This window comes from Oenanthe melanoleuca, chromosome 8, assembly GCF_029582105.1.
Source record: "Oenanthe melanoleuca isolate GR-GAL-2019-014 chromosome 8, OMel1.0, whole genome shotgun sequence".
NCBI classification, from domain to species: domain Eukaryota; kingdom Metazoa; phylum Chordata; class Aves; order Passeriformes; family Muscicapidae; genus Oenanthe; species Oenanthe melanoleuca.
The window spans coordinates 12,182,353-12,210,352 of record NC_079342.1 but is presented as its reverse complement, the minus strand read 5'-3'; the positions used below and the strand labels follow the sequence as shown (position 1 = coordinate 12,210,352).

The 28,000-nt window shown below is 41.1% G+C and overlaps 1 protein-coding gene across 1 annotated transcript; it reads right to left on the bottom strand.

The window, feature by feature from the left end:
* Positions 1-253: 253 nt before the first annotated feature.
* GTF2B (general transcription factor IIB) lies at positions 254-28,000 on the bottom strand. Its single transcript, XM_056497641.1, has 7 exons — positions 27,789-28,000; positions 25,302-25,408; positions 7,929-8,062; positions 2,971-3,117; positions 2,705-2,834; positions 1,843-2,124; positions 254-489 (listed from the first exon to the last, which is right to left on the bottom strand). The coding sequence occupies exons 1-7, from the start codon at positions 27,803-27,805 to the stop codon at positions 356-358; spliced, it is 951 nt and encodes a 316-aa protein (XP_056353616.1). The 5' UTR covers positions 27,806-28,000; the 3' UTR covers positions 254-355.

The following is a 28,000-nucleotide window of genomic DNA, read 5'->3' as shown; positions in this document are numbered from 1 at the left end:
AAACAGTTTATTTGGGAATTACACAATATTTTAAATTCTCCAAAATACATCTTACTAGATCCCTATAAAAGAAATCTAAGTACAACAGTATCAAATTAAATTTGTTGCAACAGTTATTAAATATTTACTTCCACTAATATATACATACAAAATGCCACACAATGAGTTTGTTTACCCTTGGAATGTTATGCTGCCTTCCAGCAGTTATGCTCCATCTCCATATCCTCCAGTTCCACAACACGAAGACCCAATATTAACACTTTGTACATCCTTTATTATAGGCAAAAATAAAGAGTTTGTTTTTGTTGGGGTTTTTTGGGGGGGGGAGGTTAACAGAAATTAGCCCTCTGCAATCTCACAGCTGTGGTAGCTTGTCTACTGGGGTATCAAACTTGAAGTCTGCTGGGAAAAGATCTGGAGCTCGAGGATAGATCAGCCTGTATGACTGTCTAATCGTAACATCAGCCACACCAGCAATATCACCAATTTCTACAACAAAAAGCAGAGAAGTGATTAGTTTTTGCTTTTGCTATTTGTATTCAAAAAACCAACAAGCATAACTTATCAAGAGGCACTGAACACTTACTTCACTTGCACCTCTCCCAAAAGCCTACTAGAAATGGTTTTAACTGTGGTCACTAGTATTTTGGATACATAACTCTGTCTTCTTATGCACCACAATTCAACTTAATCTATAAATCGTGGAATAAAATTTCAACTTGGCAGAGGGCTAAGAGTGTAAAAATTATTAGAAACATCTACTGTAAACTCTACTTATAACCAGCAATATTTTAACAAATCATCAACTTCTAGCTCTTCATTTTTATGCTTTGATTAAATATAAGCAAAAAAACAAGCAAAAAATGAGTCAGACAAAAAACAATACCTTCAGTTAAACATGAAGTATCTTAACCTTAAAATGCACCAAGAAATAAGGCAGAGGCACCAGAGCACTAACAAGCTGAGAGAACATTTGTTTGAGATGCACAGACATTTAAATTTCATTCAAGAGTTAGTCAAGTTAGGAATTTAAACCTTGAACTACATGAGAGATGGTGTCCATGGGAGGCAGCTGTATTTTAACAATCACTCTGAAGAGATGCAATCCAGTAGCTCACAACCAGCAAAGATGAAGGTATTGAACTTCCTGGGCTCCAGATCACCCACAGGCCCAGGAAAGTGCCAATAGGATGGAAGCTCCAGGGACATAAGAAGTTAAAAATGCAGAAGAAAACACCACAACCTGACAGATAAAACTCTTCTTTATCCAAAAGGAACTCTCCAATAAGAAACTGCTACGTTTTCAACATTTCACCAGCAGGGAATCTGCCCCAGCAGATCCATAACAAATGTATCCATCCCACACCTTCCATCTTTACCACAGGCTCACGGTAAGTCAAGGACCATGTACTAATGCAGCTGATTCCCTGGCTGCAGGAATGATTAAAGAGTCAACATAATCCAAAGCCCAGGTGCTCCCTGCAACTGCTGCCAAGTTTGTGTTTGGAATATTTTAGAGCAGCAAAATGGACAAAAAAAATATTAACGTAGGTAAACTTAAACTGATATGCTCATTTGAATGCACTGGTCCACTGCATTCAAGAATCCAACTCCTAATACCAGAAGAAAATGAACTCAGTTTACATTGAGTGTAGTCAATTAATGTTCATTTTGGGGACTGGGAGATCATGGTTTGGTCCTTGCTGTATGCAGTTAGAATGGAGCTTATCACTGTTTGCAGAGACCTCATCCAAGTTTTACAGTAACACTGAATTTTCTTTCAAGAAGAAACTAAAAATAAACACAAAAAAAAAGAAAACCCAAAAAAAAGTCAAGTCTTACCTTTTTGTGTCCTTTTCTCTGAAGAAGCTTGTGATGCCATATAAATAGCTGCAGCTGCTACAGAGATAGGGCTTCTCCCAGGAACCAAATCCAATTCCACAGCTTTACGGGCAATGTGTGTTGCTGCCATTTGCACTTGTTTGGGAAGACCCAGATTAGAACAGAATCGTGACATGAAGTCTCCAGTTGTAATCAAATCAACACTGGTTTCCAGAGCTTTCAAAATAAGTTTAAAACACCGGCCTATTTCTTTCTTTGAAATCCTGGACACTGCACATATTTCTGAAAAGAGAGTATAAATTTAGTCTTAGGCTTCACAGCATTTGCTCCCCCCAAAATAATCAAATTTGTTTCTCAATATATTAAGACCCACAAAGAAGGCCCATGTCCTGGAGGCCACCATCACTAAATAAGCTCTGACCATTTGTGAAACTTCCGTCAGTGCAGATTTATCATAAGGCACTAGTTAACACACCTCGCTTAAGTAAGGGAAATTTGGTACTCAATCCTAGAGAGTAGCATCTCTGTTAGGGAAAAGTTGCACAAACTTACTACAGAACTGCTGGCTCAAATTCCATTAAATTCAGTTACAAGTGTCTCCACTATCCTCTGATCAAAGCAATGGCTTTTGTTTCACCAACACTCAAAGTAACTTTCAAATGCTAAAACCCCCATAACCCAAGAGCCTACTCCACAAATACAACAAATTCCCACAGACTCTTCTACCCTCCCCTCAAAGGTGAGCTACAGCTGAGAACAACTAATTTGAAAAAGTCCAGGAATAAGAAAACAATCTCCTACAGTGACAGTAACTAAACCTCTCCTTCATACCAAAATTGAATCTGTATCACTGAAAACTTACCTTTAAATGTTCTTGGAACACCCTCTTGCCTACAGGCTATGTAGAGACAAGCAGAAGCAATAGCATCATTACTTCTCCCCTTCAGGCTCTTTTGCTCATACACTTGCTTGAATAAATTATTTGTTCGATCCTTCAACGCAAGAAGATGAAATTTAATTAACTCTAGGCCATTTAATTAGCAGCAATATCAAAAATTCATGTGCTCATTATATTATGCTAACTAAGTCAATGCCAGAACAATTTAAAGAAAGGAGACATGAACTTACAACTATATTTCTAGGGAGGTTGATTCTGTCTGCCATGTTCGTAATCTCTTTAAAAGCATTCATCATCGCACGATCAGAGCTGCTCATAGTTCTGCGATTTTGGTACTTCGAATTCCCAAATTCATCAAAACTTGCTGCACCTGTGCCCTGAAAAGAAAAATTTGTATCATCAATAATACAAGCAACTTCCTGCTCACTTCAAAAGCAAACATCTTCTAGCTTCATTTAATTCATTTCAATTCAAGGCATCAGTTCCAGCAGTTGTGAAAATAAACATCACTGAAAGTAACTCATTCAATTGAGCACTGTTCCACACAACAGGTTCTATACTTTGCACCAGTCTCAAATAGTGAACTGCATCCCAAAGACCACAGATTACAGGGGGCTTTTTCTTCCCTCATGTAAGAATAGTCACAGAGTCAAAAAGGAAAAGATAATATATAGCCAATGTATGCATCTCAATACTCCTGCCGCCAGTGCTGAGGTCCAGGATGATATTCTATGCAACTCTTGTGTGTCCTTTGGGCTGCAAAGGACAGGTGAGCCAGAAAAACAATGTTATGGTCAGCTGGAGACCAGTTGTTACAATGATAACTATCATAGTGAAAGCATGGGCAAAGAGAACACACAAACCATTGAGCCAGTCAAACCCAACTTGATACCACACCTGCTAGAGGCTGCAAACCTTAACCAGAAAATGGAAATATCCATGTATTTTGACTTTATGGGAAAATCATAGGCCTCTTTAAAGAAAGCATTGAGGTCTCCAGAGAAGTGAGAGCCTCAAACTCAACCTGGCAACTTCAAAACAAGCTTCCAAGGTACAATTTTGTTTATACCTTACAACTGATAGTGCAAAATTGCATACTTCTATTAAATATGCAAATTTGCCTAACCAAGAGGGTCTAAAATGTTTAAGGTTTTCAATCTGCCAGCAGTCCAAAACAAGTCTTAACCAAATAATGCCATGTCAGATGAGTGATAACTGATGACAACCTGCCCTGCAAGTTCATAAGAGCAATGTCTTTTACTTATATTGTCTACATTCTATACATGTTCACTGTCACAGTATGCAAGGGGCCCCAAGTTCTTTCAAGTAGAAACCACTTCTTTACAATTCCATCATGTGTAGAAACCTGTATTTCCTGAATCTGCAAGTATTTATTCCTTCTGGTACCTTCAAGCAATTTACTTGAGATGAGGCATCCAGCTTTCACTACAGACAGATGTGGTCATTTAAACAAGCCACTGCAGACACTAACTACCACATTATCATTTCACCAAAACAGTAAACATAAAGGTCTTGATCTGTGACTGACTGATAACCTGGCCAAGCACTTGCACAATTTGAGTTCTCAAATTGAATACCCAGCAATAGACGAGATGTCCAGGCTGTACAAAGTGGGGTAAAGACACAGTGAAGAAAGGATAGAATGGCCTGGCACCACCTTTTTCTTCTGAGCTGCCCAGCTTCTTCATTCCTGACCCATGTTGTTGGGAACTGCCCTTCTATTTTAACACAGACTCTATAATCTCTGAGGTGCACTTCTGCATTCAATACATTCGTACAGTTCTCTGACTGACAGTAGTAACACTTGCTCTTGACCATTCATTTACACTGCTCCCCTTCCCATGCCCAAGGCCTCAACGACACCCCACTTCCAGCAGACCCAGTGGATCCCTCCCTGCTGAGACACCACCTGTGGTGCTCACACACCTTGATTCACTGTGGCAATCGAGGACTTCAGCACAGAACCCTCCTCACAAGTCTCCCTAAGTCCTTCAACAGGTCTCTACAACAGATTCCAGAACCATTCCTGGTTCTTTCCTACTACATCAAACATCCTTTAGTACAAAATAAGCACCCAGACACGATCCTGGCACCAACACAGTAGAGGGCTGCTCCAAAGACAATCTTACTTTCTTGGCTGGATGAACACCTCCAACTGTTCAAAGGTTCCCAGTAAGATGTAAAGGCAAACAAAGATCAAGAGTGAAGCAGAACAAACTCCAGATCACAAAGAGCAATACTAGACCCTCCATTCAAAAATTATGCCAGAACTTCCCTTGGCATATACAGGAATCTCAGGTCAAAATGCTCCTTGCTGGCCATCAGTCACACCTCTGTTCCTGCAGGGTGTTACATTTGTGTTTATCGTGGCCTTCTAGACCAGTGCTATGCACAACTGCTTACAGGAACTGCATGAGCTCAAACTCTTGTAGATGCCAGAAGAGTGAGCACAAACAACAGCAAGTCCCCAGGTCCTTGTCTAGTCAGGCTTTATATCAGAGACTACTCTACCAGGAAATACTGCTCTGTCCTGGAGTCAGCAAGGATTCCCCTTCACCACAGGGATTTTCCCTGGTCCACTGGTTAAGGAGAACAAAAAAATAATTTTAAAAACTCCACATCTATTAGGTGCTGTGGAGTAAAACTAGACAAGGATTTTATGCTGCTGATGTGAGCCCTCTTCAAGAGCCATGCCCAACATACAACTCACAGCTATAAAAGGGGTGGAAAACACTCTTCCACCTCAATTGTTTACATAAACCACAGAAATTCTCCCTGCATTTGTTATTTAAATGCACCATTTACTTTCCTTCTGGAGCTTTGAGAGACAATGCTTTGTTGATTTCAGCCCTTGACAACCATGTTTGGAGTCCCTTTTCCTTCATGGAAAAGACAGAAGCTACAGAGTTTTAACTGAAATGAAACTGACTTTATAAATCATGTGGTTTACTGTTGTGGCCTTTGAGTCAGGAGTTCTACCTGTCTGGCTTTCAGACAGAACAGAAACCTCATGGATACCATCCTGGAAACAACCTTCAAGGTAGCTGAAGTGAAAAAATGCAGTCAAGTAAATAGTGACAAACTCTGAATGGGCTCAGTGGAGGTCAGGTTTACATTCAACAGCTTTGTACCCCAGTATTTCCCCACAGCAGCAGAAAGTGTAAGTATGACCAGTATCACCCACACCACAGATCTATGGTTAACCACAGCACCAACGCACGCCCCCAGATCCAGCAGTCTTCTTGCCCAGTACAATCAGCTCATATGGATCAGTCTGATAGATCCTGTCTCTTTTTCATCTGCCCCTGATACCTTCTCATTGCTTATCAATAGCACTTCCAGATTCAGGCCATGCACTTTAACAGCCAGCTTCCCTTCAGAGATATCTGATCAAAGAATAGGAATTCTGTGCCAAGAGATTGCATTAGATCTTCATTCAACCAATATAAAATCTCTTGGAGTTACTACAAAAAGGAATCAATTAGCTAGCAAAGGCAACAAAAGACTTTCCACAAGATAGGAAACAAAACTTACAGTCTGCTTTTAAACTCATAGAAAAGAGTTCCCTGTATCAAAGCAAAACTAAAAGCTGCTTGTTCCGTTATTTTTCTTTAATTTTATGTTAGAATTTTAGAAATAACTATAACCTTCTGGCAGTCAAGTCACAATTAACATGACACTTCACCATGCCTCCAATTGATCTGTACTGTAATCAGATCAACTGCAGCACACGGTATCTAATTTCAGAGCTACAGTTCTGTGCCAGTATCCTGAAGATCTGCCTGTGGAATTCAAACCACTTCCACTACTGCCAACTATGCTATTCACCCTCCTCTTCACAGGCAAATTAATCTTTGTTCCAATGCAAGCTGCTGCCTCAGACAGATGGGTTCCTCAAGCATTAAAACCAATTAGGAATTAATCCCTTTGCACGGGCAGAGCAGCCTCTAGTGCTAACACACAGACCACACACCCCCGCAGGAAGGGGCCCCAGAGCACCTCCTGCCTTCCCAGAAGAAGGAGACAAACCACTCTGTGAAGCAGAACTGACCCTCTTCCTCTACTGTTACAAAGCAATACTGTTGTAACTCACCGAGACTCCATTTCCACCTACAGTTCCCAGGAGTTTGAGAATTATCAAGGTCCTTCTCTTCTGGATTTCCCACAACACAGGTTGTGTTTTAGGGTTTTTTCTGATGGGGGTGTTTTTGGGATGGTGGAGCAGGTCAGCTGTAAAGATTTTATTATCTGCAGTCCTACCTCAAGCAGAAGAAATAGCCCTGGTCCTGTCCCCTGTGAAAGGTTAAAGCCATCTCTGGCACACAAATACTGGGTCCACTCCTGGCCATTCTAAGGACCTCTGTTAACTGAGAAAATAATACTCTTACCTGGCTTAATTCTCTGGAATTCACAAAGGTTGTTCTGTACTCTGTCAGATACTACTTATCCTCTTCAAGACTACACTGATTTCACCCATGTTCAACAGCTGTGTATATCTAGTGTTCAACCACTGTGTAGCCTAGGTCAATCCACACCCCAGCCTAATGCTAGCAGGTACTTCATATGACTGCCTGAGAGATGTACTACTTCCTTGAGTTAGTTATTTTTGCTGCAAAATTCATACCCTTTCTGCACTGACAGGAGATTTCTTCAGCATCTTCTGATAAAAGCCATTCACTTCCTTCCAAGCAACTGGGAAAAAAAAGCAGCCCCTGATACAGAGCTCGCATCAATGAACTGACATCCCAGAGCTCCTGCTTACCAGCAGGACAAACACAGGAACTCTTGTACAGAAAACATCCTGGTTTCTCAAAGGGACTCTCAATTTCCCATAGAAAATAATGCACCTTCTGCATTTCCTCCCTAAGCAAATAAGTACCCACAGTTGGACTGACTGGCCCCTCAACACTCCCCAACACAATCCTGGCAGTTCCAGTACGTTTTACTCAGTTATCAAACTTTTTGATTTTTTTTTTTTTTTTGCAAAGGCTGGCCCTTTCCTTCTATCCCCAGGAAAGGGCCACATTTTATACACTGTTGAAACATTCAAGTTCAGTTCAGGCAAAAATCTCTTAAAAAATACATATGTTGTATAGTTTCTCTATGGATGAACAATCTGGTACTTGGCATAAAAACACCCAGTAAAATGTAGTATTTGCAGTGTTACCTTGCCAATCATCGTACTCAAGTCGCCATCACTCAGCAACGGATTCTGGGTATCCCCAACTCGAGATGGGTCTTTGGTTGCTTTGTCATTGCTGAACGTTCTCCACTCTGACCCCACGTCTATGACCCGGTCACCTGAGAACACAGAGCAACACAAAGTCTGCATGGACACAGCTTTCAAATACTGCACCAAACACCAAGCCAGGCATCTGAGCTCTGCACTGTAAGGAGGCAGTCTGCTGCCATTCCCAAACACAACAGTAACTGGCAGAACAACAAACCAGAATGTGCAGAAACTACAAGTTAAAGAAGTGGAAAAAAGTGCAACTAGAGCTGCACAAAAGACATAAATGACTAAAGAATTCAGAACACAGGAACTGTCACCTTTATGGATTACAGTTATCCATGAAGAACATCATGGCACTTCCAATACACAAAAGGAATCAAGGCCTCAATTTCCAGCTGAAGTCAGGACTGCCTCTTCATTGTTCTCGATGAGTCAGTTCCATCACGTTTGCCACAGACTCACAGTGCATTATGAATTATCTATCATGCACAATTCCACTAAGGTATAGTACATGACTTCTCTTGCATCATTTCCAGGTCCTTTTTACTCTCAACTTTGTACCTTCTAACCCACCATAATGACATTCAGCAGTTCAATTTTTGTTCTTGAAGACAGTTCTGACCCTGCCCAATTTCATGATGCTGGACAGTATCAATATATAGCATATATACTCAATTACTACTTCTTAAACACAATCAACCCAGCTATAACTGAAGACTTTCAGTATAGATTCAGAATAAACAGGAAGAGCACCACATTTTCTGAATAAAACAACTTTCCTTGCAGCCCTCTCAATCTCACACTCACCCAAACCTTGTCTACAGCAAGTTATCAGTTTGAGAAATAATTCTCACCAACATTCTGATGCAGGCAAAAGCCCTACAATAAACACAACAATAGGAACTTATGGGGGAAAAAAAAGAAACACAAAAGAAAACACAAATCCCAGCCCCAAACCCAGCAGTTTACTGTATTCACAGATCTGATAAAAGCTGCATCTCAAAGGTGTTGCCTCCAGAGTAATATTACAGAATTTTTAAGAACACATGCACAGAAGAGAACAAAAGCAACACTTTTCTTAGTGTTCTGCAGTAAAGGAGAATACAGCTCTGTGCAGGATGCCAGAAGGAACTTCAGAATAACTGGTACCCTTCTTAGCTAAACCTGTGGAAAAAATCCTCACTTTTACAAATGTTTAAGTTTGTTGTGAGAGAAACGTCTGCCACAAAAGTAGCATTGACTGTGTAATTTCCAGTATGGAAGTCTTAGAATGAAATCACAAAGGCTGATTTAACCTGGTGAAAACATAAAAAAGCACTCTGCAAACAATGGTAACACAAGATCTGAAGATGGAGAAAATGCAGAAGGTGTGGACAGAGTGATGCAACTGCAGAATTCCCTCGGGGATACAAGGGTAATCTATTCTGACAGAATAACTCAATTTTTAACACAAAATTATGCAAGGAGAACGCTTGAAATGGAAAGATGCAAATGAACCAAAAGAAATTGCTACAACAAAAAAAGAGTAACTTTAGGTTAAAGGTGTTCTCATCAATATCTGTCAGACCTGCTCATAACTATGGCTCCACCTTTACTTACTGGTCCAATAAAAAACAAGAAGAAGAAAAAAAATCAACCATGAAAAATTACAGGGTTACAGTAGAATGGATCTGGGCTGCCTTTTACTCTTTCTGCTACAAAGGTCAACCCCCACACCCTTGGCAAGCTTAAATTTGCAGACAGTGTGCTCCTCTGACTCCTGGACTCTCTGTAAATATTTGATTCAGTAATGCTCCTTCTATGGCCTAGCAGTAACTTTACTTTTAGACAAACCCCCAATACTGTTTACAGCATCTAAAAAAAGCAAAATGTACTTAAAATTCTGGCAGGGTATAAATAGAACACTGAGTACAGAGCAATGATGTAATATTTTTCCACAGAAGTGGGAATGACCTAAATGACTCACTCAGGGATCTGCCTCTTGTGAGTTATGAACCATTCCTGCTTTAACAAAAAACTTCTATATCACTGCCTGTTTTGACAAACACATCACAAACAGATGAGAAGACTGAGACTACTATTTCAGAGTGAGAAAAGATTAAGTAGAACAAATCACTGAATATAAAGCTTTTCTGTAAATAACATGCAGTATGCAAATATCTTCATTTTGCCAAGAAATCTGCTACAGCAGAAAAGGTTTTCTGTACACTGTCAGTGTCATTAAAAATATACAGAAGGCCTAGGCAGCACACTCCATCTTCAAAAGGCTTCTATAAGAATGTAACACAAGCTAAAAGTATTAATGAAAATAGAACAAATAAGCCTGCAGGTTTCCATAGATGGAAAATACAGTCAGCTACAGTAATCAGTTGGATTATCCCATTCAACAAGAAACAAAATGTGGCTTTTATCATCTTTAATTCTTCAATACACAAAAGCCACTTTGGAAATGTGATATTAGTATAGATGCAATTAAGCCCCACCCTAAGTGGTCAAAGCAAAACTTTCAAATACTAAACTTAGTCTTATGAAAAGCAGTGTAAGAAACTTTGAAAATTGGTCCTGAGTTAAGATTAAGTTCTAAACTGAATTTGCTAGGTCATACCCTCCTGACTGGCCTTCCTAAACAAGCTGGAAAATGGGTCCCAGAATCAAACATGAGAGTAAGAAAGCTCCCAATAAGTACACTATGCAGTTGTCTCTGCTTTCTCACATTATTATCTTGGTTTGGGCAACCCTATAAAACTTCAATAAGGGGCCACATATTCCTTGGCTATTTCCTTCTGATGCAGTCCTTTTGAACAAAAGGGCTTCACTAGACACAGTTACATTAGATACTCCTTCACTTGATTTTCCTTTAACACATGAGTTCATCGCCTCAGCTTCTTCCTCTGAAGCATATAAACAACAGTTTATAGGATCAAATCCTTGTGAAATGCATCTCCAGGCTGATATCTTTCTGAACAGGTGAATTTTTCTCCATTGGTCCACTTCTTTTCATAAACCGCTCTTCCAGTATTCAGTTTCTGTTTAAAATACAGTCTAACTGCCTAACACAGGCTCCAGTGCAAACACACACTGCCAACTTCCTTGATTCAGGTCACTCATCATCTGAAAAGCTCATTTAGTAAAATGCAGAAGTGCTACTCAGAACAGAAAACCTCAAGCCAAGGTTACTTTTCTTCACAACTGACACATGCAAAGAGCATGTGCTACAGAAATGCAAGAGAAAACTCAGGTCAGACTCAAAAATTAAAGTAGAATTTTGAGTAGTTTTTAAAACCCAGCTTGAAACATCTACACATCAAAATTTATGTAGGTTTACTCGTCCCCTAAAAATAAAGTCATTTCTCAGAGGAAAATATTTTCAATCAAAAAGTCCTGAGTTTTCAGTTACATATTTGCAGAGAAATAATACCAGCTATTTTAACGTTGCACTTCACTTGCAGCTCCTCATAAAATATATGTATTTTCTTTTCCTTCTGCATTTTGCATTATGTTATAAGAAGACAAGATAGCTTAAAACTGAAGATGTCTAGCCAAAACAAGAAATATGATGACATTCATGAGCAATGTAATCTTCCATATCCAGTCTTGAAAGCTTCTGAGAAGGCTTGTTCTTAAGTTCTTTTCAGAGCTCTAATGTTAGCTGTACATTGTATTAAGTTCTGCATATTATTAGCTAACATTTTAATTTTAACATAAATACAGTATTATAAGTTCATTTGCACTCTGAAGTCCCAAAGTATCTACTGTTAGTAGAGAATGTTTCATTCTCAGTTAGTTAAGGAATCTGCTGCCATCTAGTGAGCACATATATTATACTTTTAATTAAAAGCATTTTACAATGCCAAATTTAAACAAATATATGTGTATATATATATAGGATTACACTTAAGTTTCAGTCAGCTCCTCATTAAGCAGAGTAATGAGGTGCTGCCACAAACGACAGTGAAAAAACTAAGGAGCAGACTATAAACTGGGGAGAATCATGAAGATGTGAAACTGCACAGAGCCAGGCTGAACAGAGCCAGATTAAGCTTCAGCCCTCAGCCTCTCCTAACCCCTAAATCACCTTTGCAACCTTCTGCTGGACTTGCTCCAGCAAGTCTCTCTCTTGCTGGCACAGAAGCCCAGGGCTAGGCACATACTCCAGGTATCCACTCCACATTCTATTTATTAGCTTACATACTGCCCCATACAGTAGCACAAGATCTTTTTTTCCACTTTTCAGCTTTAGAACTTCTATTAAGGACCAGATGTATCAAATGGTACCCAAAAATAAACTAATGGGGAGGGGAAAAAAAGAAATTAACACAATTTTACAGTCACTGTTTTTTCTACAAAATTTCCAGCCTTTAGTAAGACATTAGTATTCTTTGTAAAAGTTATCTTGTTTTCAATGAATTGTCACCACCACAAATTTATCATCACAACCAGCAACACCAGTCTATTCACAAGACAGTTAAAATAACTAAAGCAGGCTTTCAGATACTAAACAAAATATAAAAAAACCCACAAGCAAACAAAAAAACCACAGATGATTTTAAGTAGTTGCCAGACATCAACAGCATCACACCAGTACCAAAAGGCATCTATGGATTAAAACAGACAGTATGGCACCACAGGCAAATGACTGCTACAAGAACAAAAGCTTAGCAGCTTCCTGCATATCAAAATGATGACAAATCTAAAAGGACATACAGGCTTCCTAAGTCATCAGCTTGCATTATAATTTTGGAGGAAGCAAATGAGAATAGAAAAGTTAAATGATCAGGTGGACAAGTCTGGTCAGCTGAAGTTACGCCTCCCCAGGACTTGAGGCCTTTAAAAGATTAACAGCTCAAATACTTGTGAAGGATGCTCCAAACTACAGAATCTCAATTAAAAATGTTGTGTCTGATCTACCCTCCATCACAAAATTTGAGGCTTTTTCCATCAGAGGAGCTCAGACTGTTTCTAGCCCTTATTTGCTTAATCACCTTTGCAGCCTGGAAAGGAAGGAAGAACCACTCCCCTAAATAGGATAATTCAAAATGTTACTGTTGCTTACTAGAAAAATCTATTACTTCACCTAATGAAATCATTAGTGGCCCTCAAATAGGTCAGCAGCCCTTAGGTTGACAGCCAAAACCCACTAACTAGAAGGCCTCCTCCACCCTCCAGGAAATTTCATGCTAAGAGCAGTGTTTCTCACAAAGCCTGACAAAAGATGCTAACTTTTAACATCTGAAGTCTGTTTCCACTCATAAAAACATTACTGCTGAACACCTAGAAGCATCACTCTACAACTTTAATGCTGAAAAGGGTTAGAATTAAAACAGACTATTTAAAATTCTGGCTGAGAAAGGCAAGTGGGTTACTTTCTTCATATTATAAATTTCCTGTATAAAGTATTTGTGAATGCCCATGCAAGAATCAACTATTTAGAATGTCTTTAAGCATCAGTATATTTAGCTTTCCTCTGAATGCAAAGAGTCTTTTTGCAAGCACCAACTTTTGTCCTACACTTCTTAGTAGTCTGGACACCAAGAATGCAAAGTCTGCTAATACACAACCATATCTAACAACTTTTGCCTACTTTTTTAAGCAATACTTTGAATTAAGAATTCATATTTTAAAAATTGACAATACTTGCAGAAAGGAGGAAACCTGAACATACACCCAAATATTAAAAAAAATCTTTCCCTATGGATGTAACTGCCCTCTACTGGATCCAAGTCAGAAGTATTTAAGCACCTTCCACTCTTACTGGATACTATAAACAGATGAAAAAAAAACATTTCTTTGATGTTCAGAAAAAAAAAAACCAAGATGCTATACAATATATAGCACTATACAGACCTTATCCCTAAGGACAGACATCCTGAGCAATGAACTGGCCAGCTGAGAGGCAATTGTGAAACCCCTTCCTACTTGCTCATTATACTGCCAGGAAAATAAACAAACCTGTAGTACAATCAAATCTTACCTATTCTTCAGGGACCACACTTGAATTTACAATGCACCATTTCGATCCCAAACTCACCAGAAGTATCAGCCAAACAAATCCCCAGGCAGATTTTTCTAACAGCCTTAATGCTGACCACAGGCTACAGAATATTTTTCCCTACAACTCTTCAACTGAACACCCATGTATACACAGAACACAGCATAAATGTCTGAATATTGGTCATCTGATTCAAAGCTTTAATGAGTTGATACGTGCCCAAGAATCTTCACCAGCTGGAGACAGACTTCTGCTTTATCAAAGAAAGCTGCCCAGGAAAGATCCACACAAGAACACTGTTCCTCCAAGCCACACCTGCCTACTGAAGCAGACAGAGCTAACCAGTCCGAGAAAATCTCTTACTACACACTGAAAATAAATTCCTCCCTGCTTAACTCCTGCACAGTAAGACAACACTCAATGAAGGTACCTATATAGAAGTTTAAGGAATGTCTTAGAAAGGTATTCCTACCCCGAGATATTCTTAATACCTGAGATATTACACAGCAGTACATACCACTGGACTTGTTCTTATCCTCCTCTGAAATCCACATCATTACCCTGCTACATCAAAAAAATTCAGTGCTTTGTCTTCCACTTTCACTCTGCTTTCTTCTGCCCCTTCTGGCATATTAGCAGATTTCCAGATTTTTTAACTGCCTATAAGGTAGTAAGCAAAATATCTGCCTGTAAAGAACTAGCCTTCTGTTCTTGAACAACCCTCTAGAATGCTTTTCCCCCCCACCAACCCTGAATGAGACACAAAGAATGTTTAAAATGAACACAGAACTAAGCCAAAAGAACTCTGTCCTTGAACTCTGCTACCAGCCCATGAACCCTTACTGTAGCACATAGCTTAGAATGACTGCAGAAATGTAGGGATAATAAACCACAATTCTTCTAGCAGCAAATCAACCTGGACAGAGCTGTAAAGTCTCAAATGCATGTCAATCCAGACTAATATTAAAATTCCATGGATAATTGTAATTTAGGTCTCCAAGTGCCTTTCAAGCAAAAAGCAATTAGCAGAAGGAAAAGTTAACAAGTTGGAAATAATTACCATGAAAAGACAGAACACAAACTAATTCACAAAAGGTAATAATGAAAAGGCAGATGAGAGGTTTTAGTAGAATGAAGCACTATTTTGAAACAATACACTCAACACCAACTTCAGTCACAATGACATTACAAGATGAAATTATTTTAATACTGCACAGCAAAACACCAGTTATTTCTAACACATGGAAAATACTGTGCAAAAAACCAAACAAACAAGCATTGTAGACATAATTTAAATTGCAATCTTATCAAGACTAAGAATAAAACCAGTAAGTAGAAAACAACTGATAAAAAAAATTTCTCAAAAATCCCTTTACAAAGTAGTACTTGCAAACATACAGCTCTCCCTAAAATATGGAATTCACTATGATAAAGAGATCAGCTCCTCCTTGGCCTGGCCTCCTGCTCCCCCAAAACCTCCTATTGATTTACCCTTTCAGCTACAGATTTGATAAAGGCAAGATCATTTATAATAATACTGATTTAATCTCCTATTCACAGAAAATTGATTACAAATCTGAAAACTATCTATTTTATCCTACAACACAGTTCTACATATAATATTCTTACACTCTTTCCATAAATAAGCAACTTCAGTGCTTTACCAAAGCAAGCAAGAAAAACATCAAATGCAAATACTCTTAGTTAAGTCAAAGACTATTAACTCTGCCTATAGCTAAACGGCACACACACTAAAAAATAAGAAAAAAAACCCAGTGAAATCATACCAATATGTACCTTACAGCAGTAAACAAGAGCACAAATTCAGCATTTACTATTTCCACCAGCAGGGCTCTGCAGACACTAAAAATTAGTATTTTAAAATAAACCTCCCTAGCACTTTTTTGGCTACACAGTACATTGATTTTTGCATGGGAGGGGTTAACTGTTCTAAATGATTCCCCTCACTGAAACATCTCAGTAACTTTTAGTTCATCCCAAAATATAATTTCAGTGGGCTGTGCTCATGTGTGATCATGACGCATGCAAGCCCTGAAACAAAACTTTTTTCTATGTAAAAACAGGAAATGAAATCGTTCCTCTCAAGGGGAGCGTGTCTCATGGAATTGCAACAAATACAGAAAAGCTGCATCTGGAACACATGAAAAATAAATCTTCTCTTCACTCCTTTAAGACATCCCTACTTCACAAGCATCTCCAGAAAACAGGCATCAAGCATTGGATCTGGTTTATACCCTCTCTAAATTTCTTATCAGACCAGGTGAGAATATTTAGTGCTTACACTACTGTTTGGTCATGTGCTCTTCACCCTATTTAACTGGTTTTCCAAACTACCTGCTGGATACCTTAGCTAAGGAATTGGACACAGAGGTAAGCTAAATTGCTGAATGTATGCAACACAGAATGAGAACAAACAGCACAACACTATTAAAGCCTTTTGGTGACAAATCCACAGAAATGCTTACCTAAAAAACATTTTTTATCCTATCAGTAATGCTGGCAGTAAACTGCAGTAAGACAATTACAAACACAAAAACTCAATTCAGAAACAGTGTCTATTAATATTCTAATGACCCTGCTCATTGAAAATGTTAACATTTTGAACTAAAGAATTCACCAATGCTATTAATTCAGAAAAACCAGAGGATAAACTCTTCAGGCAAGAATTCCTTGAGACTAGGTAACAGAAGGTACATGAAGTGAGACTTCATGTTCCAGGCTCCAAAAAATTACATTTGTGAAGAAAAAGCTCTTCCTCTTCTCCCAATACCAGAACTATCTTAAAAGTTATTAATCAAAATGTGCTTTTCTAAGCTTTTGCTCAATCTCTGACAGCCATGCAAAGAGCTGAAGATGCACCAAACCAATTTTTAAGCAGTAACTTAGCAGCTTACTATCATATTTCAGTAGGAAATACTGCTGTGGGTATTTGAATTTTTAACCAATTAATTTATTCTGATTCATTGACCTTTAGCAGAACATATGCAATTTAAACCAGTCCTTCTTTTTAACAGTTATAACCCTTCTTTTAAAGATTTTAAGTAGTTTCATAATTTCAAAGGAAACTTGTACTAAAGTTTAAATATTTTAATATTTACTCTAACCATCTATGTAGAAGTTTGCTTTTGCATAAAAAGGCATTTTAATTGCTTGGCTAAATTAGTACTACCTTCACCAAAAATTCTTTAACTTTCAGCTTTTTTTTTTTTTTTTTTTTTAATTCAGCAAGGCAAAACAAAACCACCACAGTCTAGGAAAGAGGGATATAAACAATTTGAAATATTTAGCACCACTGATTGAATCACCCAAACATGCACCCTCAAGGAGGATTTTTTTCACGTAATAGCCTAAAAAATATAAACAGCAATCAATGAAGTTTAAAGGATTATCATAATACAAGCATGGACAGTTTCCCATGATAAAAGAAATAAAGACAGTAAGGTGCACGTAGGATGCTCATCCTAGAAAAGAAACAAAAATGTGTATGCAGCAGGTTCAATGACAACTTCCTCTCTCTCATTCAAACAAAAGACAATGCCTAACAGGCCTTTCATTTTAAAGATTCCATTTTACTTAGAAATACAGTTTAGTCTGTGGAAGTTGCTGCTACATAAACCAAGTAAAAGAGCTCCACAAAATTCCAGTGGGAAAACTTAGGATAGTCTTTAAAGCCTTGGGACAAGTGATTAATAAACACACATGCTGAAAACCATAAAAAGATTAATCTTTCAGGGCAGAAGATAACCTGTAGCTACTGGGAAACTGAGGTTGGGGCTTGGTTTTGTGTTGTGTCGGCTTTTTTTCTTGGAAGCTGTTGTAATTCAGTATTTGAGGTATAAGAAATTATATCAAGGTATCCTGTAACCCCCTTCCTGCAAACCCCAGTTCCTGTCTTCCTTTCCGGTCCTGTGACCTTCCCCTGTGTCCTTGTACCCACTGGGGGGGTCGGGTATTCCGGCCCCTGTCCCGTCTGTGTCTTCATCCCATTGGCAGCTAGCCAAGGCCACTCCCATTCCCCTCTCCTGATTACCTGTTCCCCAGAGAAACTCGGTCTCTTTCCGGCCATACCATCGCCCAGGAATAAACTAAGACTGAAAGAGCCTCTTTTTGTATCCTTCTCCATCCATGATGCGATACTTTGTCTGATCTTAAGTAATTAGGAAATAGACACAGTTTAACCGCATCAGTTGGCGCCCAAACGTGGGGCTCTCAGTTTTAGACCCCATTTGGCTAAGAAAGGCCCGTTGAGCTGTTCAACTACCTCTGTGGGTCGGAGCTGTTTTTGCCAGCCCCGAACATAGGAGGGTGAATCGGATAACTTCTCCGCGAACTCGGAGGAGCCGGTTCTGGATTGGAGCTTTTGCAGAGTTACGGCGAGACCGCACTCCGTCTGAGGAAGGTAAATCCCTTCGGGGGCGGGAACCCCTAACTAGCCCCGAGGTACTGAGGGAGGGGGGAGTTTTAGACGGAGTAGCCCCAAATTCGCGGGGGGAGGTTTGTATCCCGCGGGGGCAGCGGCGGCAGTTCCCGCGTGGAGTGGCGAACACGTGGGTGGTGTTGCGCAATCCCACCGGCATTTACGTGTTCGGCCCCTCCACCGGCGTGGTTGGGCTATTGGCGTGAGCACGGGCGCGGGGAATTCCCTTCGGAGGATTTCCCCGGGACCGCCCGGTGCTGCCGTAGCGACAGCCGCGTGTGGTAACAAAAACCCAGCACCCCCACACCTGGGTTTGCAACGGACTGCTAATTTGTAACTTTCTGCAACAGTATAGGAATCGTGCATTTGTGTTTATAACATCGGAATGGGGGGGAAATTTTCTGCACAACAAAAGAGCATTATTTCTCAGCTTAAAGAAATGTTAGATGCGCAGGATTTTGTAATTTCTAAAAAACAGATTCAAAAATTTGTTAGTTTGTTGTCTCGAGAAGTTATAGAATTTGAAAAGCAAGATGTCACTTCAGTTTTATTTTGGGACAATGTTGGAAATTTATTAACTTCTAAAATACAGAAAGGCGATACCACGGCTGCTTTATTTTTGCCTATATTTCTAAATATTCACCAACACTTAACGCAATTAAATTCGGAATCTTCTGTCCCTGAATTAAAAGAGAAATCAGAAATACCTCAAGAAACTACTAATTCTAACAATCCCCCCAGTTATACAATGTTGCCGCCTGAAAATTCTAATTTAGAAAATCACCTTTCTTCAGTGCAAGGGGGAAAATCTGTACTAACTTCAAACCATGTGCCTTTTTCTTCCAATAACCCATTCCTGCATCCAACTCCCGTTTCTGCTCCATATCTTCCCAGCTATGTAAACCCATATTTCCAAGCTGCTGTTCCTATATCACCTTGTAACTATCTTTCTAACACGGGGACAGAAAACAATAGTAGCTCCGTGAGAGCTGAAACAGGGGGAGGGGCAGCACGTGTTTCAGGAACGCAGACAGAGACACAGAACCACTTAACCCCTAACTTGCTGACTAACCCTCCTCAACTCTTTGATACAGCTCCGGTTAGTTATGTGGGTAGAAGGAATGGTAGGAGAAGCTACGAGCCATTCTCATACCAAGATAAAAAGGAAATTTGTAAGGTGCAAAGGGAATTTGGGAGGCAAAGTGAAATATTTAAAGGGATACTAAGAACAACCCTTTTGTCTAATGAATTAGTTCCCCAGGATATAAAGGACCTTTTTATGTGTTTGCTAACTCCAGCTGAATATGAATTATGGCTTAATATTTGGAAACGTTCTTTAAGCAGTCTTTTAACAGAGCTTCACAAAAACCCTGAGCATTCTAAAGATTCTGATGATAATGAAATTACATTGGACCATTTATGTGGGGAGGGCGAAATTCACTGCCCTGAAAAACAAATTCGGTTATTATCTAAATTTATTTTGAATAAGGTTAGTGATGCAGCTGAAAAGGCCTTTATCAAATTGCCAACACCTGAAGTAACTACTAGTTATGTTCATATTAAACAGCATTCTTCTGAGAGTTTTTTAAGTTTTATAGATCGATTAAAGACACAGGTGGAACGCCAGGTGCAGAATCCAGCCATGCATGCAGAACTGATTAAGGAATTAGCAGAGAAGAACGCCAATCAAGCATGTCGCAGAGTCATCTCAAGCTTACCACTCTACCCGGAGCCCAGCCTAGCACAGATGATAGAAGCATGCACACGCAAAGCAGAACTGTTCAGTAATCCTGAGAGGAACCCGAGTCCAGCACCTCCTAAGCCTCCAGCACCTCCACCACCACAGATGAAGAAGCAGCACATGTCATCACAGCAGCTAAAGAAGATCACCTGTTTCCAGTGTCAGCAGGAAGGACATTTTGCTAGGGACTGTCCTCAAAACAGGAAACAGAAGAAACTCAGCGAACCAAAAAACTAGAACTGAGGCGCTGGCCTGCCATAAACACCATAGAGCGCCAGGATATAAGTTCTGCAGGCTATACTGTAGCAAAAGCCTCTCTCTTAAAAACAAAGGGGGAGGGTGGAAGGGACAATGTGGGGATAACAGATGATATAAATGTTAAATGTTCTCTTAACCAGGTCAGGCAGTCCTGTGGCCGTGTAAGGCTCCAGACTACCAAAGGTTTTCATTTCAGATCTCCTGAGTGGACAATCATTACAGTGGACATCTCAAGCCCCTTAATTGACATGACGGTTTGCCACATGGAGAGTGAGTATTTTGTTGTGGGAGACACAGCACACACACCTTTAGAAATTGAAATAGCTCCTATGATCATGAAGGGGAAAATATCCAGTGTTATAATATTAGCCCGTTGCTCTCAAGCACCTTTCTATTTGTGTGAGGGGCAAGTACTGGCCCAAGCCCTTCCTATTCCAGCAGACATCACAGCAGATGATAAGTCACCAGAGGTTTACTGGGCAGAAACAGTAAAGGAGGAAAAACCTTCTCTAGCATGCAACATGACACATGGAACAGATCACCTACACGTGCAGGGTGTTCTGGACACGGGATCAGACGTGACCATTATTCCTGAAAAACTTTGGCCTTCACATTGGGAATTGCAACCTGTGGCTGGGCAGCTCCAGGGTATAGGAGGAGTTAAATTGGCAAAAATATCAAAACGCATGGTACAAATTGAAGGACCGGACGGCAAATTGGCCAGTGTTCGTCCGTTTGTAATTGATTACAAATGTCCCTTGTGGGGGAGGGACTCCATGTCACAGTGGGGAGTTAAAATGATAATTCCAAAAACCCCTCAGGATTTTTTGGAAGCGGCCACTGTAGACTGCCAGGTCCAGAAACTAACATGGCTAAGTGACACACCTATTTGGACAACACAGTGGCCGCTCAAAAAGGAAAAATTACTGGCACTTGAAAAACTTGTAGAGGAACAATTGGCAAAAAATCATATAGAAGAAACACTTAGTCCCTGGAATTCTCCAATCTTTGTAGTGAAAAAACCAGGGAAAGACAAATGGAGATTGTTGCATGACCTTAGGGAAATAAATAAAGTAATTCAGGACATGGGGTCTCCTCAACTTGGGATGCCTAGTCCTAGCACGTTACCTAGAGACTGGAAATTGGCAGTGTTAGACATCAAAGATTGTTTTTTCCAAATCCCATTACACCCTGAAGATGCTCCCAGGTTTGCATTCTCAGTACCATCATTGAACAGAGAGGCTCCAATGAAGAGATACCACTGGAAAGTGCTTCCACAGGGCATGAAGTGTAGTCCTGCTATCTGTCAGTGGTATGTAGCTTCATTGTTGTCTCCTGTGCGTGCACAAAGCAGGGAAGCGATAATCCTACACTACATGGATGATGTGCTGGTGTGTGCTCCTGACAATTCCATACTCCAACACACGCTTGACCTAGTAGTTAAAGTTTTAACCTCTGCTGGATTTCAATTACAGGAAGACAAGGTTCAAAGGATGCCACCTTGGAGATATTTGGGCCTACAGATTACAGCCAGGACCATTGTTCCACAGAAATTAGAAATTAATTGTAACCCTAAAACTCTTGCAGATCTTCACTCTCTGTGTGGGTCATTGAACTGGGTAAGACCTTGGTTAGGCCTCACTAATGAGGACTTACAACCCCTTTTTAATTTATTGAAAGGGGAGAGGGAGCTACTGTCTCCCAGAGAGCTGACACCTGAGGCAAAAGCTGCAATTGAAAAGGTACAGCAAGCCCTGTCTAAAAGGCAGGCTCACCGCTACCAGCCTGAACTACCTTTCAAATTCATTGTTTTGGGAAAACTACCACATTTACATGGGTTAATATTTCAGTGGATTGAGGGGCAGAAGGACTCACTCTTAATCATAGAATGGGTCTTCCTCTCCCACCAAAGATCCAAAACTATCACACAACCACAGGAGCTTATGGCTCAGTTGATTCAAAAAGCAAGAATGAGGCTGCGTGAACTGTCTGGGTCTGACTTCACATGTATTCACCTGCCAATTAAACTTTCTATGGAGGGAAAAAACTCTCCTGAAAGGTTAACAAAAGAAATGTTTGAGCATTTGTTACAGAGCAATGCCAGCCTCCAAATATCTCTGGATAGCTACACTGGACAGATATCTGTTCACAGCCCAGCTCATAAGTTGTTTAATGAGGAATTCCACCTCATCCCTCGTGAAAAGAGGAGCAGGAGACCGCTTCAGGCACTCACAGTGTTCACAGATGCATCGGGGGCCTCCCATAAGTCGGTGATGACTTGGAGAAATCCTCAGACTCAGCATTGGGAAGCTGATGTTAAGTTTGTGGAGGGGTCACCCCAGATTGCAGAACTGGCTGCAGCTGTGAGAGCCTTTGAGCAGTTTTCAGAGCCTTTCAACCTGGTAACAGATTCAGCTTATGTTGCTGGGGTAGTGTCCAGGGCGGAGCAGGCAGTGCTCAAAGACATCAATAATGAGCAGCTCTTTAGGCTGCTGTCAAAACTAATCTATTTGATTTCACACAGAGAACATCCTTTCTATGTAATGCATGTGAGGTCACACACGGAACTACCAGGTGAAATCACAGAAGGGAACCAGATGGCAGACACTCTTGCAGCTCCAGCTGAAAAAGCACGCCTACCTGACATTTTCCAACAGGCAAAGCTGAGCCACCAGCAGTATCACCAGAATGCACCAGGTTTGGTCCGTCAGTTCCAGCTAACACGGAGCCAGGCCAAGGCTATTGTAGCCACCTGTCCCAGCTGCCAGCTCCAGGCCATGCCATCGCTGGGTGTGGGGGTTAATCCCCGGGGCCTAGGCAGCTGTGAGGTGTGGCAGACAGACATCACACACATTCCTAGTTTTGGACGCTTCAAATATGTTCATGTGAGTATAGACACATATTCAGGTGCAGTTTATGCATCCGCACATGCAGGGGAAAAGGCTGTACATGTAAAACAACACCTAGTGCAAGCCTTCTCAGTGTTGGGGATCCCTAAGGAAATAAAAACAGATAATGGACCAGCGTACACATCCAAGGAGTTCCTGGAATTTGTCCAGCAGTGGGGACTGGGACATAAAACAGGCATCCCCCACTCCCCTACAGGCCAAGCAGTGGTTGAACGCACACACCAGACACTCAAACAGGTTCTAGCTAGGCAAAACAGTTCAACTGTGTGGATGTCTCCCCAGCAAAAGCTCTGTAAAGCTCTGTTCACAATCAATTTCTTGAATTGTTCGTTTGAAACCATGACACCTCCTGTGGTCCGTCATTTTAACAGCAGTAAACAGTTTAAATTGTCACAGCATCCACCTGTTTTGATTAGGGATCCAGAAACATGGGAAACCAGGGGTCCCTATGAGCTAGTAACCTGGGGAAGGGGCTATGCATGTGTGTCAACCCCCTCAGGTCCTCGATGGATTCCCCAAAAGTGGGTTAAACCTTTTGTTCCCAAAACTCCAGCCGCAGCAGAAGGAGATGAGAAGCAAGTAACCACTGCTTCAAAAAGAAGACGCCGCAGAGGGAAAGGAAACAAAAACCTCATAAAGGAATACCCTCTGGCAGAAAAGGACTTATAACATGTTTTAAACTGTTTGTTTTTCCTTTTAGAAGAAAGCTACCCTCCAGTTAACCCTGTGTCCTGTTAGCTTTAAACAGTTTGGCAGCAGCGTGGATCATCCCTCAGAAAACATATGCCTGTCCACTGCAGCAGCAACAGACCCTGTGTCCACCTGCCTGGGATGCCAGGAATTTGAAGGACTTTGCTGCATGAACCTGACTGCAAGAGCTCCTAAATGTCCACGCTGCTCTGCAAGAAACAAAGGACTGGCTTAATAAACTGTTCAAGGGCTGGGGGTTTTCTGGGTGGTGGACTTCCACAGTCAAAACCATTATGTTATTTGTTGTTATTCTTTTCCTTGTAGCGATAGCATTTGGTATCCTACGTCATTTAATATTTAAAGCCATTAATGGTATAATTTCTTCTACCTCAACAGGCAAGCATATAGAGATGGCAAATATAAAACAATCTAACTCTCCTGCTTATCAGAAATGGTGGGCAAAATAATAAATTCAGACTAGAATTAGTTTAATATCATCCCCCTACTTAAAAAACAAAAAAACGGGGAGATGTTGTAATTCAGTATTTGAGGTATAAGAAATTATATCAAGGTATCCTGTAACCCCCTTCCTGCAAACCCCAGTTCCTGTCTTCCTTTCCGGTCCTGTGACCTTCCCCTGTGTCCTTGTACCCACTGGGGGGTCGGGTATTCCGGCCCCTGTCCCGTCTGTGTCTTCATCCCATTGGCAGCTAGCCAAGGCCACTCCCATTCCCCTCTCCTGATTACCTGTTCCCCAGAGAAACTCGGTCTCTTTCCGGCCATACCATCGACCAGGAATAAACTTTAGACTGAAAGAGCCTCTTTTTGTATCCTTCTCCATCCATGATGCGATACTGTGTCTGATCTTAAGTAATTAGGAAATAGACACAGTGTAACAGCATCAGGAAGCAGGTTATTTCACAGAGAGCTTTTGTAACATCTCTTATACTTTCCTGAATGAAGGAAGAATCATGAATAAATACAGAGTACTGGACTAGACAGTAATTCATATGTAATTCATATTACAGCACATTTTAAATTTTCAGTCTTTAAAGAGAGTTTAATTCCTTTTATAGTGCAAGAAGTTACCCAGAAGACAGGCTATTCAAAACAGCAAACTTTTAGCAAACAGACAATCACAAAAAACCTTAAGCACCACAAAAAAGCCATAAACAAACACCCCATCAAATCTACCACCCACAATGGGGCATCAAGAGAGCACAAACCTACACACACCATTTAGGTTACATGGTAATTTATAAAAATATTAATAACTACTTACCTACTACTAGCCCACACTCAGAACAAATCATATCACCAGCTCGGTAATCCTCCACTAAAATGGAATCTGGATGATTTGGGCAAGTCACCCTCGGAAGTACATCCAAACTAAGAAACAAATGAGAAGTATTCATTACTATTAAACAAGCAGGCTGCATAGCAAAAGTATAAGAGTTCCCTGCTGATAAGAATACTTCAATAATAACACATTTAATGATTTAAATTAAAGAATATTAACTTGATTACCTGAGCTGCACTTTTTATTTAAATGCTATAACACTACATTTGATAATCAAGACTTCAGATCACCTTAAATTGAAATTTTCTTGTACCAAAATCACTTCAAATCAAAACATCAAAAATCTTAAATAACAGACTTGATTACATGCAGTGTAACACACAAACTACTGCTAAAAGAAGTTTCACAAGAAGTTAATTGCGATTTCTTCATTCCAAACAAGCATTTTCACTCCTCCTACTAAGAACAGTATTATTTACCAGGCCCTTAACTCAGGAGGTAGTGCACATACAACATGTGTGTTTAGAAAATTCCCAATTCAAACACTGGTTTATTTCCAAGTATTTGAAGAATAAATTCCATTTTAAATTAAGCAATTAATAGTGAGATCTTAACAAAAAGTAAACAGCTCGTAAGTCAGTTACATGACATGAAGTTCTGATACCAGAGATCTGTCTCATATCCATGGATCTCCAAAAATTACAGCTTCCCATAAAGCATTAGAATTATTTAATACAACAGCTTTCAGTTGCTGACTAAAGTAACAACCAATTGTTTCTAAGCAAACGTTTTCAAAGTAAATACTTCATATTAACATCTGTTCAGTAACTCTACTAAAACTAATTATTTCAAAGTTGGAGTAAAAAGTGTTCACAACTGGGATCCATGTATTCCACAAAGCTGTTTTGCTCAAGCTTAAAAGCACAAGAGTATAGAAGCTGATCCCAAAAAATTTATTACTACTAACCTACATCAGATTAAACCAAAAAGCAATTTTTAATACTTTCAATTGTAAAAAATTTCCAAATCTAATTACTCTGAGTTACCCCATTTTCCACTATTATTTCTGCCATTACTTCAGCCGAACCTATACTTCCCATCTTAATTTTCATTTTTTAGATATTTCTGAGTCTAGAATACAAATAACCCAAACATTTTAACCCACTGACTGTTCACAAAAATGTCTGCAACACGAAACCAAAACTTAAAATCAACGTAACTAATAATTTTAAAACCTCCAGAAAGCACATGTCAACACAAGATCTTCACATGCAAATTATGTTCAAAGCACTATAAACTACTTTCGTTCTATTCCCAGCCAGAAGTTTCATATGACAACACTGTTGACAAAGCATTCACAATCATCTGACATTTGGCATTACACAAAAGGCAGTGACACACCAAGGAAAAGGAAAAAAAAAAAAAAATAAAATCCAGGTGCCTCAAAGAATACCAACAGTGTTTTGTTTCAGACTTTACCTTCATAAAACATTGCAAAAAAAATCTGTCTTCCTATCCCAGTTTAACTCGGTTTATCTATACATGTATACTGTACGCTTCGCAATGGGTTTAATTTCAAGCCGCCTACACCGAAGGAAAATGCATGGCACGTGTGTAAAGGCCCATCTCAGCAAACAACTCCCGAGTTGCAGCAAGACTACTCGGAAGCACTTCCTAGATCCTAGGACAGGTTTGGCAGGAGTTACAGAGTCACTCCGTGGGCCTTTCCGACTAGAAAAACTCGGTACGTCTCCAGGATAAAAGAATTCAGGGTCTGAAACCCGCCTGGTCTAGTTTTTTGCCTAGAGCGGGTAGGGATTTCGGGTGGGAGCCCAGAAGCAGCTTCCCGGCCGCGGAAAGGCGGAGGCGGGCCAGGGAGCTGCGGGCCAGGGAGCTGCGGGCCGGCTCGAGGCGGCGGAGGGACGGACCCACCGGGGCCGCGCAGGGACGGCGGGACGAGCTCGGGACCACCTCAGGCCCTCAGGGCACGGCCAGAGCCGCCATCGGGGGGCCAATCGGGCCGGCTCGCCGTTCGCACTCAGCTGCCGCTAACGAGGAGCCCCGCACTCAGGTCATAAATCCCCCAAAAACTCCGTCTCCTCGGAGCGCTGTCCCCCGCAATAGCGACACGAAGACGCAAAGGCGGCGAGCTCGGCCCCTCAGAGACCGCTCAGCCGGGGGCCGCCGGCCCGGCCCGCACGAACGGGCGCCCCGAAGGCCGGCTGCCCGCAGCCCCAGGAACGGCCCCGACAGACACGACACCGGAGAGGGGCCGGTGTGCCGTGCACCGCGAGAGCCGCGCTGAAACGGCGGCACCAGGGCCGGGCAAGGGCGGCGATGGCCGCCGGTCAGTCCCCAGGCGGCAGCGGGGCCGACGCGGCCATCTTCTGTCCGTGCCGCGGACGGGAGCGATGCCGGAGCCGCTCCCGCCGCTCCTCCGGGCCCCCCGCGCCCAGGCCGCCCCCGTACCGGCTGGTGGACGCCATCTCGGCGGTGCTTCAGCAGTGCCGGAGACAGGACAAGCCAGCGGATCCAGCTATTAAAGCCCGAGGGCGGCGGGCGGGGCCGCCGAGCGCTCCTACGGGTGCCGCGAAGGGGCGGGCGCACGGTTCCTCGCTGGTGCCGGTTCGCGGGCGGGCGGTTCCTCGCTGGTACCGGTACCGGTACCGGTGCACCGGCGG

What these genes read in the sequence shown, in the direction of transcription:
- GTF2B (XM_056497641.1), bottom strand. An exon ending in ACCTCCCTAGAAATATAGTT is followed by an intron (nt 2,835 to 2,970) that starts GTAAGTTCATGT and finishes CTTGCGTTGAAG; the next exon opens with GATCGAACAAATAATTTATT. An exon ending in AGAGAAAAGGACACAAAAAG is followed by an intron (nt 490 to 1,842) that starts GTAAGACTTGAC and finishes TTTTTGTTGTAG; the next exon opens with AAATTGGTGATATTGCTGGT.